This window comes from Leptodactylus fuscus, chromosome 2, assembly GCF_031893055.1.
Source record: "Leptodactylus fuscus isolate aLepFus1 chromosome 2, aLepFus1.hap2, whole genome shotgun sequence".
In the NCBI taxonomy this organism is placed as follows: Eukaryota; Metazoa; Chordata; class Amphibia; order Anura; family Leptodactylidae; genus Leptodactylus; species Leptodactylus fuscus.
The window spans coordinates 38,230,533-38,247,529 of record NC_134266.1 but is presented as its reverse complement, the minus strand read 5'-3'; the positions used below and the strand labels follow the sequence as shown (position 1 = coordinate 38,247,529).

At 41.6% G+C, this 16,997-nt stretch overlaps 1 protein-coding gene across 1 annotated transcript in view; it reads left to right on the top strand.

Moving 5' to 3' along the window:
• Positions 1-16,997, top strand: part of DPH1 (diphthamide biosynthesis 1) — a 230,718-nt gene that overhangs the window by 140,262 nt on the left and 73,459 nt on the right. The window contains exon 5 of the mRNA XM_075263624.1: positions 3,565-3,719. Within this exon, the coding sequence (XP_075119725.1) occupies positions 3,565-3,719 (155 nt within the window). The remainder of the gene's footprint in view (positions 1-3,564; positions 3,720-16,997) is intronic.

Here is a 16,997-nt window from a genome sequence, read left to right as displayed (position 1 = left end):
TAGAATGAATTTCACTTTAAGTAACGAAGACTCGAATCAAAGAAGTTGCTGTGTGAATCTTCTCTTATATTTGGACTGTTTTCAAAGTTTCTGTTTTTTTGTTTTTATCAAGTATGCTTATAAGTAAATATGTTCTACTTCTTCCATAAATGGTCAGGATAAGGCCTGGTTCACATTTGCATTCGGTTTCCATTCAGGGAGTCTGCATAGGGACCCCTGAATGGAATACCGAACGCATTGACAAGCGGTGAGCTTATGAAAGCACGTGGACCCCATAGACTATAATGGGGTCCGTGTTTTTTCCCGCTGCAACCCAACATGTGCATGTGTTTTCAATGGGAAGGGAGGGAGTAGGCCTCTGCAGACAACTCTGGCAACAGTTTTTCTTAGGATCAGGCAAGTTAATATTGTACATGCCTTTGACCCTTCTGTCCCCTAGCATAATGTAGCAAGGCGAGGTTGGACATATATATGATAGTCATCAAGTTTGAATGACTTTGCTCCAGGTGGACTGGGCATTTTGGCTTTCAACATGCCAGATCCTTTATTCTCACAAGAGATAAACCACCAGTGAGGTCATTGATAAAGAACCAAAAAGTCTTATTCTAAGCACCACTGATCTGTGATAAGAAGTATAGGTCTGGTCTGTGCATGTAGACTTTAAGGGAGTGTTCATAAATAGGAATTTGACGCTGATCTGGGAACAGATTCCGCTCCCAAATAATAAGAGGCAGAGATTGCAGCAGGAAGCTGAAAAAAATAAGCGTCCTACTCGATCTTGCCTTGGAGTCCGTGGCTTGCGACTCCCCAGTGATTGGGTCCACCGCAAGTAGCTGTCGCGGAAAACAAGGAAGGCAAAAAACAAACAACACCGAGCCGATCCTCAAATGTGGTTCAAGTGGAGAGACAAGTGCTTGCTCACCTGGGTGGGTTGTGAGGAGGTCACAACAACCCAAATAGCCTTGAGAGCAAGCAAGTCCAGGGTATGTAGAATAAGGTTGAGGGCAGCAGCTGCAGGACTGTTACACGAACGGGAACGTACAACGAAAAATTGTTTGGAGCCATCCAGGCTAGTGACTGTGCACTTGAGGAAGGACTACCATATGTCCGAAACGCGTTGTGCTGTTTCATTTGTTATTAAATAAGTTTCTGTCATCTTCTGGGTGAGCGCCGTTCTTCAGGCCAATCATTGTATCAGGCCGGCCCCAATTTTTTGCGGAAAACAAGGAGGAATTCCTCTTTATTTTCCACTGTGTGAACAGCTCCTTAGGATCTTTCTGTATGTACAGCAATACAATGGCCATAGGGCATGGGAGCTTATACTGTATGTAAGTTGGTAAAATCTACTGCAACAATCTTAATAAGTGATAGTGTGCTGCAATCCCCATATCTATCAATACACTGCCTAAGAGATGGCAGGGACCTGACAGATTCACTTTAATTTCATTGTATTTTCAAGCGGACAGATGATCTAGTAAATGGGATATTGTAATATTTTAATACACTGGCTCTTGTGTATGGAAGCTTGACTTTGCAATTATGAAAATTCACAAAAGCTCAAAGTTTTAATGGGGAAATAGTAGGCTGGGGGAGTGGGCAGAAAATCTGTGAAATATCTCTATTATTTGTTCAGTTTTGTGACAGCTATTATGTCACGCCAAACTATATGTGGTAAAAGGGAAACTTTCTTTTTTTTTTCTTTTTGCAATACAAAACTGACTTCTGACAGTTCTGTGATCATGGATCGCACATTCTGTTAAATTCTGGAACATTTTTTACTGAAAAGACTTAGATAACATCAGTCATACTTTCCCTGTCTATTATCAACACAATGCTCCGCTTTCCATTCTGGGAGAGGAATTCCAGCACTTCTACTTAGTGCCACCAATGACAATGGCGACTTGATGGCTGCCAATATATTTTCCCCTGGCAGCGGCATTATTAAGAGAATTGAAAAAACCAGCTGCATTTTGGTGCTGTAAATACTGCATGGATTCCCAGACGTCTGTATAACTACCTATAATGAGGCTATTAGATAGATAAGTACCGGGCAGAAAAACTCCAATAAAGGATTGTACACAATCAATGTGAGCGAAGACTTTCTACTAAAATCTGGCAATTATTTCATTTTCCTTTTTATGCTGTTATTTCGGGTTCTAATAGGCCGTAGCTATTAAGTTATAGTTTTGCCCTTTACGTTGTGTAATGCAAATGATCCTCTGCGAGCGGTTTATCACGACGCCATATTAACCAGTGCTAGTCCTGTAACGTATGATATTCGCCCAGTATTGCCATGTTATGAATCAGTCCGACCTCCTCACCTAGTAGACCTATGAAATGCCCTTGTCTGACGATTTTTGGCTATTATTTTTTGTCTGTGTCGTCGTATGTTGCCCACTTTACTAACACTTAGAATAGTTCCTGGGTCATTCTGCATAAATTAATAATAGAGGTAATTATAAGAAACATTGTATTATATAGAAATGTCTCTTTTTGCTCTTATCATGCTGTTGATCTATTCCCCCTCCCCCTGCTAAACTGACTTTCACTCTGCAAAACTTTGCTATATCCCTCTGCATTAAACATGGCTCTATGGAGAGGGGAAGGGGGATGAGTAAGCCTAGGGAGACCGCAGAATGGGCTTGTTCTGATTCAGAAACTAGAAATGAGTATCCCTAAACAATAACCTTTATTATATACACTAATAAACCTGATTATGCTTTCCATATTATGGAAATCGTAATCGTTCATAGGAAGAAAGAATATTTGTGCGCAAAAAATGACCAAACAACCTGTTGATCAACAACGTAGACATGCAGCCTAATTTGTATGGCAATTGTGCCCAGCAAAAGGTATACATGGGAAGATCTTGAGTTCCCAGGCTCACCAGGACTATTCAATATTGGCCTGACAAAGACACCGGTTCGGTGTTGAAACGCGTTGCCTTGCACGTCCTTGGAACAAATAAATTCATTGTATGCGATTCACCTTCTCATGTTTTTGCTAATTTTTGGACATTTGGTTATTTCATACCATTGGCACTCTCCAGTTCCCATTTTTTTTTCCATTATCTCTCCATTATGCATTACCACCCACTCCATGGGATGGTATTCGGGTAAGGGCTGCAACTGGATTAGGTGGCTCTCTTTCGAGCCTGCTATTCATTCAACGAGGCGCCGGGTCACCCTTTTTCTGCAATCCGTAGCCAAAGTTAGAGTGACAAACAGAAGGTCAATGGCCAGGTATAGTTTAGACTCTCCAGGCAGATAGATTCCTTTTTTAAACCAGCTGCCATGATGTTAATCAGTATTGGCTAGTGACTTCAGCAACTCAAAGCCGACTACATTGGTGACGATGCAAGCTGTGGCTGAATTAGTGGAGAAGGCTGGAGCCATGGCTCTTGCTGATACACTCTGCACTGGAGTAAAAGATAAAGCACCTAAGTCAAAAAATTGGGGAAAAAGAGAGAAATAACATTTACAACATGCTGTGTGGGTCCACCCTAAGATTTATTCATGTAAGCCATGTGTTTCTACATCTAACCCCTGAATTTCCATCTTACAGTTCCCATTGATGCCACTCATGGAATGCGGATGTTGTATGTGTTTGTCGACATAAAGATCGATGTATCGCACTTCGTGGACACTATTCGTTTCAACTTTGCACATGGAATGTCTTTGGCCTTCGTCAGCACTATCCAGTTTGTGTCGGCACTTCAGGTAAACTCAGTTGATGTTTTCTTCTTCTTTATTGGTGAAAGGTAAAGGTCAAAGAATGACCCCAAAAGGTTACTCCCTTCTCATCCAACTGAGCCCAGTCTCCAACTATCTGAATTGCTCAGGCGTCAGAGTCTACGCTGTACCCGTATCTCTCAGATAGGTCAATAGGAGTTACTGTATTTGTGGGTCTGTGCTTAGCTATTATGGGAGTGATGTACTAGCTATTATGTTTGAGGCAGTGCTGGCTATTATAAGGAGATGCACCTAACTGTTATGGGGGGGGCTTTGCATAGCTATCATGAGGGGGCTTGAGCACTGCATAAAGGATATGCATTTTGGATGTACCTCAAATAAATTGTGGAGGTCTTAAACATGGACTGATCCCATATACAAAGTATGGGCTCAGTCCATTCCAAGGACCTTCACTACAGTGTGTGCTTAAAAAAGTCTACCTTAGCTGAATAGTCAGGCCATGGAACAGAGCCCTAGCAATACAATAGAAATGCTATTATCTGTCTTTGTAATATCTCCCTCCACTGATAAGAACATGATTGAGGAAACACCTGCCCTGCACAACAGTGGTAAAAGCTGATCTACCACCGATACAGGCAGATGTATGTATTGTGAATCCTTACCACTTTGCCAAAATGGTGTGTGTGTGCGCAACGCGTGGGTCACTGGCCCATCGGATTTATCAACCATTTATGCCTGTTTTCTGTAATTTTCCCTGATAAGAGGAAGTGATGAAAAGTCTCCTTCAAACAACAAGTATGGGACAGGCTTTATATACGAATAATTTTGACACTAAACCACCAGTCTATAAGGACCTGCTTGCAGTACAGAGTATTTATGTGGCAGAGCACTTTTTAATAGTAGACGGAGTAGAGTATTCAATAGTCACTTTGTGTTTAAGAGCTGGTGGTGAAATCGATGCTTCAGTCAGTAAAGTATCAGGGATCTTGAATATTTCTACAATTCATACTCCAGATAACATTAGGAAGAGAAGTGCAGAGATAAGGCTGCTCAATATAGTCTCTATAGCACTTTGAGTCTGAAGTACGATATTATAAGTGTCAGTCAAGTGCGTTTATCTATACAGGTAACAGAAATCCAAGGTGACTTCTGCATTTGTAACTTCTCGGCAATTGCCGTAATATTCAGTACAAGGTCATTTACATTTTAGCGATTAATACTGAGATAATGACGGCTGAACCCAACTGCTGGTAAGAAAGGTGAGGTCATCATGTATGGAGGACATATAGTGCAATACTTGGAAATAGCTTGTGGTAAAACATCTCCTTTATTGAAGGTTTCATTATTATATAGGTTGTTATCATAGACATGTCGGGGGAAGGTCATAAACACGTAACAATCATCTCTATTATCATTATTGTGTAGTCTAAATGCATTGAAAGATCTAAAGTGATCATGTATACGTTAAAAATCACCAGTCTCATTCATACAAGTTTCATTCTCCCTACATTTACGTTTAAGGTGTCTCTCTTGTCTGACTATGGTGCCCCATGGAAGGGGAGGTCTACTTTCCTAATAGCCAACATGTCACAAAAACATTTGGGGGGTTGGTTTGCATTAAAAAGCAAATAAAATAAAATTTGAGCCTAATTTCATCTATAATAACAATTTGCTTTATTCATCATCCTTCTAAGTCAGATTTGTGGCCGTCTACTATTTTTTGCGTATTCTTGTAAGAAAGTGGGCATAGCCTGATGGCGAAATCTGCGCTGAGAAATGAGTCAAATTCAACAATTGCACCTAAGACAAAAGTTGCATTTGCAAGTACAAAATTTTTAAATTCCAAAACCAGACGCACATCACAGATTCTAGCTCTTCCCATGGCGATACAACACTATATAACTGCGATTGGCAAAATACATTTTTGTGTATTTTGCCTAATAGGGGAACGGACCTGTTTCTATACTATGCTATTTACATAGTTGCAAAAAAACAGATTCTGTACGTCTTGGAGACCATGAGAGGAATACAGGGTCAGTAGTATGTCAATGGATGAGAAATACAGGGCCAGTAGTCTGTCAATGGATGACAGATTGTAGGCTATTGTGTATAAGTCTTCTGATGAGGTTTTCACTTTTAGGATCTGTTAGTGAGTCTATAAATATATGAGAATACATTAGATGGGAATCTCATTTCACATTTAAAGAAATTTTGGATACAAAAAAAAAGCAATTTCCTTGTAACTTTTCTTTACTTTCCAGAAAGAAACCGCTTTATTTTCATGCATTAGTGAATAAATATCAAATAGCTTTGACTCTACAAAGAGCGGTTGTAGGAGGAAGCCTGTGTATACCGTACATTTCATTAAATCTAACCTATTTTCAAGGGCATCGTACTCCTGCAGCGTTCAAAGATTTCATTCTCAAACTTTATTAGAAAACCATTGTTGTGTCTCTTCCCCTTGAAGAAAGCGTCTTAATATACTGTTGATGATGAGAATAAAGGCATGAAGACAGATAACTTACAACTGGAAGCCTTACGCCACATTATAACCTTGGTGTAATTGACGTTGGATGAACACTCTGGACCGCAGATTAACCCCTAAGCTGGAGGAAGGCCACCCCCTCTTGCGATGTATACGTGTGAGTTTTTGGCCGGAGTAGTGACGGGGTTAAAGCCGAAGGTGCAGCAATATAGGTACGTTACAAAGACATGAAGGAGAGAACATACAGACCTTCACATCTGAGCTTGCTATGCAGTCAGCGTTTAGTGATTAATGTCCTCGCGTAGAATATTTGTTCAAGTCTTTGGAGGAAGCTCAAAACCAAATAAAAGGGCCAACAAAGACATGAACAAATGAACCAGGAGACAGTCAGGGCCATGTTTTGTCAAGATTTGTAAGCCCGTGGCATGCAACTCCTTTACAGCCCCTTCACATTCCTGCCTGCGAGGCGGCTTCTGACACTGCTAGATGTTCAATACCACCGCGCTGTTTAGTAAATACGGCCCTCGGTCTCCGGATATAAAAGCTAATTTATCAAATCAAGCCTTTTTCAGACATCCAGTCTTCTTCATCAGGGAGGCGTCCGCTTTGATATAGCGCAGAACAAATCAAATGGCCACATGGTCTATCATAACACAAAGGTCAGAAATTTCCTCTATTTTATTGTATATCAAGAGAAATAATCAGTCCTCTCCAAGACGTATGTCACAAAGTCCAGGAGAAGAAAAATTGTCTGGAGAAAATACGACCTTTCTAGATAGTTATTGCAAAATTACAAGGGAGCAGCCAACAAAAATAACTCTAAGGTTTCAGGTAAATAAAAGACAGAAATTATCCCTTAAACTTGAGGTACCAAGTGTAAAATGGCTCCCCTGCTTAGGGGTTCATAATGTCTTACAAACCAATACTAGCGTCATGTAGTGCTCCTTTAGAGGAGCAGAAATGTACATTTGTGGCCACAAACCAGTGGCATAATACAGTCCTCTTTTATATGGAAATGAGCAGACGCGATTTCTATGCGCACAGACACGACGCAGGCCAAAACTGTCAATACCCAATAAAGAGGTTGCATTGGGTGGCAAGTTCAGAGATGAGCTTGCTGAGCATAATGGAATTCAGCACATGCAGCTGTATGTGTATCATCCCAGTGGAAAACTGAGAAAAAAAATCTGGTTTATTTGCATTTGCGCTTACTGTCATTTTAATCACTTCTGGACCACCCACAAGACTATATACGTCCAGGAGTGGTTGCCTTGTTCTGCAAGGACGTACCGGAGCTCCCCTAGAGAAGGCAGGGAAGGTTTATTACCATCCCTGCCTTCCCCAATCACGGTGTACACAGCGTTCAATGAGTACTGTATACACAGCTATGGGTGCCGCCATGATACAGCAGCCCTCTGGCCCCGGTGGTCACATGATCCGCCAGGATCAGAGTCTGTTAGAGCTGCTGGGTCCTACAGGACCCAGATCAGCTCTATAGAATGGGCAGGAGGCTGTATTCCTTCTACAACTGGACCTAAATGTACCAGCCTCAGATACAAGGAAAATCAGCCCCCCCTCCCCCCTTCTAAAAAAAAAAAAAAAATTGATCAGATGTCCCCCAAAGGTCTATCATGACTAGAAATGAGCGAATACTGTTTGGATCAGCCATTCCGAACAGCACGCTCCCATAGAAATGAATGGAAGCACCTGGCACGTACACTTTGCCGGCGGCCGGTCGCCGTCACAGGTGCTTCCATTCATTTCTATGGGAGCGTGCTGTTCGGAACGGCTGATCCGAACAGTGTTCTCTCATCTCTAATCATGACCTTATGGGGACACAATGTAAAAAAAAAAAAATGAATAGAAAAATAAAAGAATGCGTACATAAAATAATACACCGTTATTACAGGTTCTAGCCCCACCCCCGACGACACCATAGAAAATTACCGAAACAGGAAAAACGAGTTAAAAATTTTTTTTTTTGTGCTATTAGATTTTTTTAATAAAAAAAGTGACGGTTTTCCTCGTTATTTGCCTATATTTTCCCATATATAAAAAAATTAAAAACATGCAAAAATAAAAACAACATAAGAATAAAACCCTATGTGTCAAAAAAAAAAAAAAAAAGTGTCGAGAAAAAGGTGGAGAAATTAGTTGAATAACCCAAATTATAAAAATGTTAAAGTCCTCAAAACCTCACATGCATAAAAACTCAAAAATGAGTCCTGAACCACAAATTGTCCTGGTACTGAAGAGGTTAAGTGAATTTGCGCTGTAGTGCTTGTTGTTTTTGTCTGAATCTGCGTTACTTTAATTGAGACAAACCATTTTGGCTGAAGCTAAACAGATAAAACAGCCCTTGACGTAGGACATTTTTGTTAGAGGCAGGAGACACATTTGTTTTCTTCCTTCTTTTAAGGAAAAAAATGGCTGGCAGTCAAGATCAGACAGAAGCAGTAAAGTTCTTCTAATTCATGAAAAATCTACATGGGAAGAATATGCAAATCTGTCTTCCATGATGTAATTAAGAAGTTGGTGCCTCAGTCATGCAGTCCAATAGAGGGCGCTCCCTGAGGATGTGCAATTCTGTCTTCCATGATGTAATTAGGAAGACAGAGCCTCAGTAATGCAGCCCAATAGAGGGCTCTCCCTTTAACATCATGGGCTGCATGACTGAGGCACTGACTTCCTAATCACATCATGGAAGACAGGTTTGCATTTTCTTCCCATGTTCCCTTGCACAGTGGAGCGTTAATGGCTTAATAAGACTCCACACACCTAAATGGTGGTCTCTCCCTATGGAGTGATGATATCCCCCTAACCATGAAAAATCTAAGAATTGCTAAGAAAGTAAACATGCAACAAATTATATATTAATTATACAATATCATTTTTTGTATAATATAATTAAAAACAATTATTCCGACTCCCCAACCCTTCCATTCACTTTTATGGAACCCTATGTGTATGACAAAGGCTATGTGGGTCATTGTGAATGCACTTCATAGCTACAATCAAGCCTGGGAGTCACAGGCCAGGTTAGACAACCTTTTTGTAACCTACACCCCACAGCCTGGGCATTGCAGGCATTGTAATGGTGTTTTTAAGACTTGGAGCACACTTCTTGGAGAAGACTCCAGTGAATAACATCACTCAGCTGCGGCCTTGTGGCGTTCCTAAAAACTGTGGAAGACTTGCAATGTTTCCTGACTGTTACACCGTTCAGAACTGTCTCATGAGTCCTCGATCCTACATCTATCATTAAGAGTACTCCAACCACCATCAAGCTATGGGAGGCTTACTACAGGGAAATGCAGAATATTGTTGTTACCATCTTCTATGGTTTCTGAATATGGCTTGTTCCCATTTCACCATTGGAAAAAATTGTTTTTGACAAAGCAAGACTTACTCTGGCAGCTCTTAAAGAGGACCTTTCATGTTCTCGGGCACATGTGGTGTTATATACTGCTAGAAAGCTGACAGTGCATTGAATTCAGCGCACTGTCAGCTTTCCCGTTATGTGTCCTGGGGAAAGAGATATTGGTGCAATCTACCAGGGCTTTCCTGACAGTTTAGCTGGGAACGCCCCTTTTGACAGTCTGTCCATAGCGCTATACTGTCAGAGGGGGCGTTCCTTACCGCCCAGTCATCAAGGTGCCACCCCTTCCCCCAGTACTAGTCTATGGAAGATTACTGTCAGGAGGATGAAGGCATTCCTCACCGCTAAGTCATGGCTGGGTGGTAAGGAACGCCCCCTCTGACAGTATAGCCCTACGGACAGACTGTCAGGAGGGGCGTTCCCACATAAACTGTCAGGAACATCCTTCCGACAGTGAAGAGCTATCGGTAATTGCACCAATATCTCTTCCCCCGGGGCACATAATGGGAAAACTGACAGTGTGCTGAATTCAGTGCACTGTCGGCTTTCTTGCGGTGTATAATACTGCATGTGCCGAGGATATGAAAGGTCCTCTTTAAGTCTATGGTCATCTTCAGACATACCTCATTTCTGTAAACTCTACTCCAAGGATGGATTTACACATCCAGTTTTCATGCAGTTTTTCGAGCTAAATGCTGTAGTCAATACCAAAAAGGAGATGTGTATTTTTTGATTTATACTCTACCTTCAAGTTGGATCTACTTCTGGCTGTGGCTCCTAATCTGTGTTGAAGACTTTGTCACAGGATCAATGGACTGAATAATTGAAAGAACAAAGGCTTAAAATGGAGTGCCCTCTGTCTGCATCCATCAGCGTTAAAGGGGTATTCCCATGTACATAATTATATCTATATTTGTAGATATTTAAAAGTTAAACATTTTTGCAAATATAAGTAATTAAAAATTCTGCAGAGTTTTAAAGATTTTCTCTAACTTTCTTAGTGGTGACCGTCTTTTAGCTTGATCGGTTGCCAATGGTACGACCACTAATGCAGAAACTTTCTATGGTCTGGGACTTGTCAGGGACCCAGCTATGACTTTCTTATTGTAGTTGGGATATCAGGCAGGGACACTACATGTATCAGAAGATATCCCGGCCACAATATGGAAATCATGGCTGATTTTCTGACCTTAGAAAGTTTCTGCATTGGTGGTCGTATCCATGGCAACCGATCAATATAACAGACACCACTAAGAAAGTTAGAGAAAATCTTTAAAACTCTGCAGAATTTTTAATTACTTATATTTGCAAAAATGTTTAACTTTTAATTATCTACAAATTTAAAAATAATTATGTAGATGGGAATACCCCTTTAACTCTAGTGTTTAAAACTAGCTTTTCAGTCTGTTGGTCTGATCTTACGATGATAATAAACTAAGAACATTTATAATATATCTTATTAAAAAAAAAATAATGTTTTCCTCTGCACATATCAGGCTATTTTCTTCGTCCTTACTTTTTCCTTACTAATAGCATCCATATACATAACCATCCTCAGACACCAAGGTCTATGGAGGGGGGGGGGGGGGGGTATTTCCTACCAGAAAGGAAGTGTGGTAGCAGCTTATCTTCTTAAATATAGTAGAGTCAAAAGCGCTATCTTAGTTACTAAGTGTAAGAGGAATTACAAGCTGCAATACATGTGTCTTTTTCAGCATCCTCCTCCCATCCACTCTCCATAGTCTTCTATGTTAGGGGGCATTCACACAATGTAACTCGGCGTTGAGTCTGACACGTAAACTCGTGTCAGAATCAGCGCTGCAAAACAGAATCCCATTGACTTCAATGGGTTCCGTTTAGTGCACATAACACATTGAAATCAATAGGTTAAAAAGCCTCCCATTGATTTCAATTTGTTACGCACGCTAAACGGAACCCATTGAAGTCAGTGGGATTGCAGCGCTGATTCTGATACAAGTTTACGTGTCAGAATCAACGCCACGTTACATCGTGTGAATGTCCCCTTAGAAGTAACTCAGCCTGATTAATGGAGAGTAAAGCATTTTTTCTTTAATATATTACAAAATTTCTTATATTGACTTGTTCTTTTATTTATGAGAAATTGTTGTATAATTGGAGGTATTCTTTAAAGAGGTATTCTCACGTCGCATACTCACCAGTCTTCACTGCTGTAAAATCTTCTTTCTTCCTGGTTTCTTGCATCATTTGGTGGGTAGGATTTCACATGGAACTTGCCATTTAGCTGATAACTGGGAGAACAGAAGACGTTCAGAAATGCAAGCAGCTCCTCTCCCCTATCTGAGTGCAGGACCTAGGTCACGTGGTGTAGACACAGGAATAGCTAGAAACACAGGCTCGCTCCCGTGCACTTAGCCCCTCCTCCCTCCCCCCTGAGAGCAGCAGATACATCACTTGACTTTTGAGCAGATAAGTCAGGGCTGTGTCAACAATGAATTAAATAAAGTAAGATAGTGGACAAACAAAGCAGTTTTGCTGAAGCAATGTATTTAGGAAAAGTCTTACATCCACATTAACAAGCAGTATAGATAGGATCCTTGTGATGGGACAACCCCTTTAAGGATTTTTTTCATGGTATAGGTTATAATATAATTGTGACTTCGTTGCAGTATTTAAGTAATGGCACTGAAGTATTTTGACCTGTATCACCGAGACTGTTCCGGCAAAAACTGAAAACTGAACTTAAAAAAAAAGTAGATCAAACTAATATTGTAAAACTTCCCTAATAATTGTAATTATTTGTAAGTAAAGTGAATGTATTCCTATTAAGGTCCATATGTTTGGATATTTGCCCTGTTTCATGTGCTTTATCTAGAAGTGTGTTCTTGAAGCTTTCCAATTAAAGGCTATGATTTTGTTTTTGGCTATCAAATACACATTTCTTGTAGCTCTGGTATGACTAATAAGCTCTAGTAATAACCCTCTTGACAGCTGGCATCCATATTTATCTGAAGTGGATCAGCAGAGGTTGATATTTTTATGCGCATTAATCCCATCCCGGCCATAGAAAGTCGTTTTTTTGCGTTCGTGGAAGTGGTCCTGCGTCGGTCGGTGGCAGAGCAGTTTCGTCTACAGAGTATAGAGCGAGGGACATTGTGATCATTCTGTTGTTTATTTCTCCGTCCTCTCTGTCCTCAACCATCTGTTTTAAAATGGATGCTGACAAATTCTATCCGCTGAACAGTAATCGCTCCAACATCACTCTATAACTCTTTCATTTTTCATACTGTAGAGGAGAAGGAAGAGGAAATTGTTTACTCGCTTAATCACACGGGGAAAACTGAATCCTTTGATCTCTCATTACGCCGTCCCACACAGCGATAGCAGCCACAGTAAACAGACTAGTTAAGTCCCCGATCTCTGCCACTCACAAAATTAGCAGTCCCCTTGGAACAATTAAGGAGATACTGGAGAAGATGGCCCAATCATGTCAGGATTCCCCTCTCCTATCAATCCTAGTCTAACTGTTTATTCAGTTTCCTCTGTCTTCTCCACTTCATCATCCTCTACTGTCTTCGAATAACCATCTGGCTGTGGGGATGTTTATTACAAGAGCTTCATCATGCCTGTGCCGTGGCCTTCGGACGTTCTATATCTTACCAGTCTGAGCGCCTCCATTATCCTTTTATTTTGTCCTCTGAAATCAACGGATGAGTCCTGTTATCTGTTTTGAACAGCAATTGCAGAACTATCACAACACGTTGATGGATGCTTCTTGGATGCACAGGGCTACCGTGGGGAACGGCAATGATCAGGAGGAAGAAATATGGCCGAGTATAGGGTCAGAGTTAAATTTAGAAGTATGGTATAGCAAGACACTTTTCAGCGGAGACAGGACCATCTTATGAGTTCCCGATGAGGTATTTTGTATTCAGGGTACTTCTGTCTAGAGACATTAGAAATATAAAATGGTAGTAAATAAAGTATAGGCATTACTAGTTCATGATATCAGGTAGTAAAGTATCCCTGGAATTTCTTAGGTTCTTTTATTATTATTTATAGCCACCAATAGCCAAAGTAAAACCATTATACGTTGGCTGGGACGGATGTTATACGTGGCTTAATACGCATAATACTATGCCCATGATGGCCATCGCCAGTGTTCCCCTTTACACAGCTCCTGCTGGTTCCCTTTAGTAGGAGGTCCCAAGGAGAAGTCCTCCATACTCTTGTCTAAAAGTTTCTTCTCTCCAATAACTTTATTTAGCAAAATTCCACATATTAAGGGCCTGTGTAGAGTTAAGACGTTCAATGAACAGCCAAATGTCTCCTTCTTCAGGCCCTGATGTTTTAAGGAATTTTCTTCCACCACCTTACACATTCCAGGCTACTGGGCAATGCGCATATCAGTTTGGTTTATTTTGCCATGTGTTTGTTCTGGATTGTTTTTTATATAGAGCATGATCATATATATATATATATATATATATATATATATATATATATATATATATATATATATATATTAGAGGGAGGACCCAGCTTCGCACGGGTATATTACATTTTATGTTTGTGTAGTGGCCCCATAAGAAATGTCCAGTTTTGCACTGATGTATTTTGTATGCTGTTTGTGTGTATGTCCATAAGCGTCATGTGATTATGTGTATCTCATTTTGGATATCAGTGAAAAACCTGTTATCAGTTGTTATGGATACCTGGAGTAAAGCTGTATCTAATCCTTCCCCGTGTAGTACTGTGTTTAGACGCAAGTATCTAATCCTTGTTGGTGTGGTACTGTGTGCAGATGTGTGTATCTAATCCTCCCCCGTGTGGCATTGTGTGAAGAGGCACGTATCTAATCCTCCGGTAAGTGAAACTGTGTGCAGACGTGCATATCTAATCTTACGGCATGTGGTACTATGTGCAGACGCGTGTATCTAATCCTCTGGCGTGTGGTACTGTGTGCAGACAGGTGTATCTAATCCTCTGGCGTGACGTACTGTGTGCAGATGCACGTATCTAATCCTCCCCCGTGTGGTACTGTGTGCTGAGACGCGTATCTAATTATCTGGCATGTGGTACTGTGTGCAGAGACATGTATCTAATCCTCCAAAGTGTGGTACTGTGTTCAGAAGCACGTATCTAATCCTCCCCTGTGTGGTATTGTGTGAAGAGGCGCGTATCTAATCCTACAGCATGTGGAACTGTTTGTAGACGCACGTATCTAATCCTACAGCATGTGGTACTGTATGCAGACGTGTGTATCTAATCCTATGGCGTGTACAACTGTGTGAAGATGTGCGTATCTAATCGTCTGACATGTGGAACTGTAAGCAGACGTGCGTATCTAATCCTACGGCATGTGGTACTGTGTGCAGACGTGCTTATCTATTCCTATGGTGTGTGGAACTGTGTGCAGATGCACGTATCTAATCCTCCCCTGTGTGGTATTGTGTGATGAGGCGTGTATCTAATCCTACGGCAAGTGGAACTGTGTGTAGATGCGCGTATCTAATCCTACGGCATGTGGTACTGTGTGCAGATGCGCGTATCTAATCCTCTTGCGTGTGGTACTGTGTATTGAGACGCGTATCTAATTCTCTGGCTTGTGGTACTGTGTGCAGAGGCATGTATCTAATCCTCCAAAGTGTGGTACTGTATGCAGACACACGTATCTAATCCTCCCCTGTGTGGTACTGTGTGAAGAGGTGCGTATCTAATCCTACAGCATGTGGTACTGTGTGCAGACGCGTGTATCTAATCCTCTCTGTGTGGTACTGTGTGCTGAGACGCGTATATAATTCTCTGGCTTGTGGTACTGTGTGCAGAGGCATGTATCTAATCCTCCAAAGTGTGGTACTGTATGCAAACACATGTATCTAATCCTCCCCTCTGTGGTATTGTGTGAAGAGGCATATATCTAGTCCTACGGCATGTGGTACTGTGTGCAGACGCGCGTATATAATCCTCTGGCGCGTGGTAATGTGTGCAGATGCGCGTATCTAATCCTCTGGCATGTGGTACTGTGTGCAGATGCGCGTATCTAATCCTCCCCTGTGTGGCACTGTGTGCAGATGCACATATCTAATCCTCTGGCATGTGGTACTGTGTGCAGATGTGCGTATCTAATCCTCCCCCGTGTGGTACTGTGTGCTGAGACATGTATGTAATTCTCTGGCTTGTGGTACTGTGTGCAGAGGCATGTATCTAATCCTCCAAAGTGCGGTACTGTGTGCAGATACACGTATCTAATCCTCCCCTGTGTGGTATTGTGTGAAGAGGTGCGTATCTAATCCTACGGCATGTGAAACTGTGTGTAGACGCGCGTATCTAATCCTACAGCATGTGGTACTGTGTGCAGAGTCATGTATCTAATCCTCCAAAGTGTGGTACTGTGTGCAGACACACGTATCTAATCCTCCCCTGTGTGGTATTGTGTGAAGAGGCGCGTATCTAATCCTACGGCATGTGGTACTGTGTGCAGATGTGCATATCTTATGCTCTGGTGTGTGGAACTATGTGCAGATGTGTGTATCCAATCCTTTGGCATGTGGTACTGTGTGCAGACGTATGTATCCAATCCCCCGGCGTGTGGTACTTTGTGCAGACGCGTGTATCTAATCCTTCGGCATGTGAAACTGTGTGCAGAAGCGCGTATTTAATCCTCTGGTTTGTGGGACTGTGTGCAGACGCGTGTATCTAATCCTCTGGCGTGTGATACTGTGTGCTGATCTGTGTATCTAATCCTCTGATGCGTGTATCTCAGTTTAGATATCAGTGTTGGGTTGTGTATGTGGAGTGACCGTGTGTATTGCAGTTGGAATATGAGTGAAAGTCTTGCAGGTTTGTATTGGTTAAGGGGGGGGGGGGGCACTGTGTTTGGAATGCTGTATCTCAGCAACGGTACGTCCGAGCGAGTTGGAGTCTCGTCTTAAACTTTCCCGGATACCTGAAGTATCTCTGTACCAAATTTGGTGAAGATCGGTCCAGTCGTTTGGTTCGCATTAGAGCACAGACAGACAGACAGAAATTCATTTTTATAATACTAGAGGGAGGACCCGGCTTCGCACGGGTATATTACATTTTATGTTTGTGTAGTGGCCCCATAAGAATTGTCCAATTTTGCACTGGTGTATTTTGTATGCTGTTTGTGTGTATGTCCATAAGCGTCATGTGATTATGTGTATCTCATTTTGGATGTCAGTGAAAAACCTGTGATCAGTTGTTATGGATACCTGGAGTAAAGCTGTATCTAATCCTTCCCCGTGTAGTACTGTGTTTAGATGCAAGTATCCAATCCTTGTTGGTGTGGTACTGTGTGCAGATGCACATATCTAATCCTCCCCGTGTGGTATTGTGTGAAGAGGCACGTATCTAATCCTCCAGTAAGTGAAACTGTGTGCAGACGCGCATATCTAATGACTCTGGCGTGCGGTACCGTGTGCAGATGCGCGTATCTAAT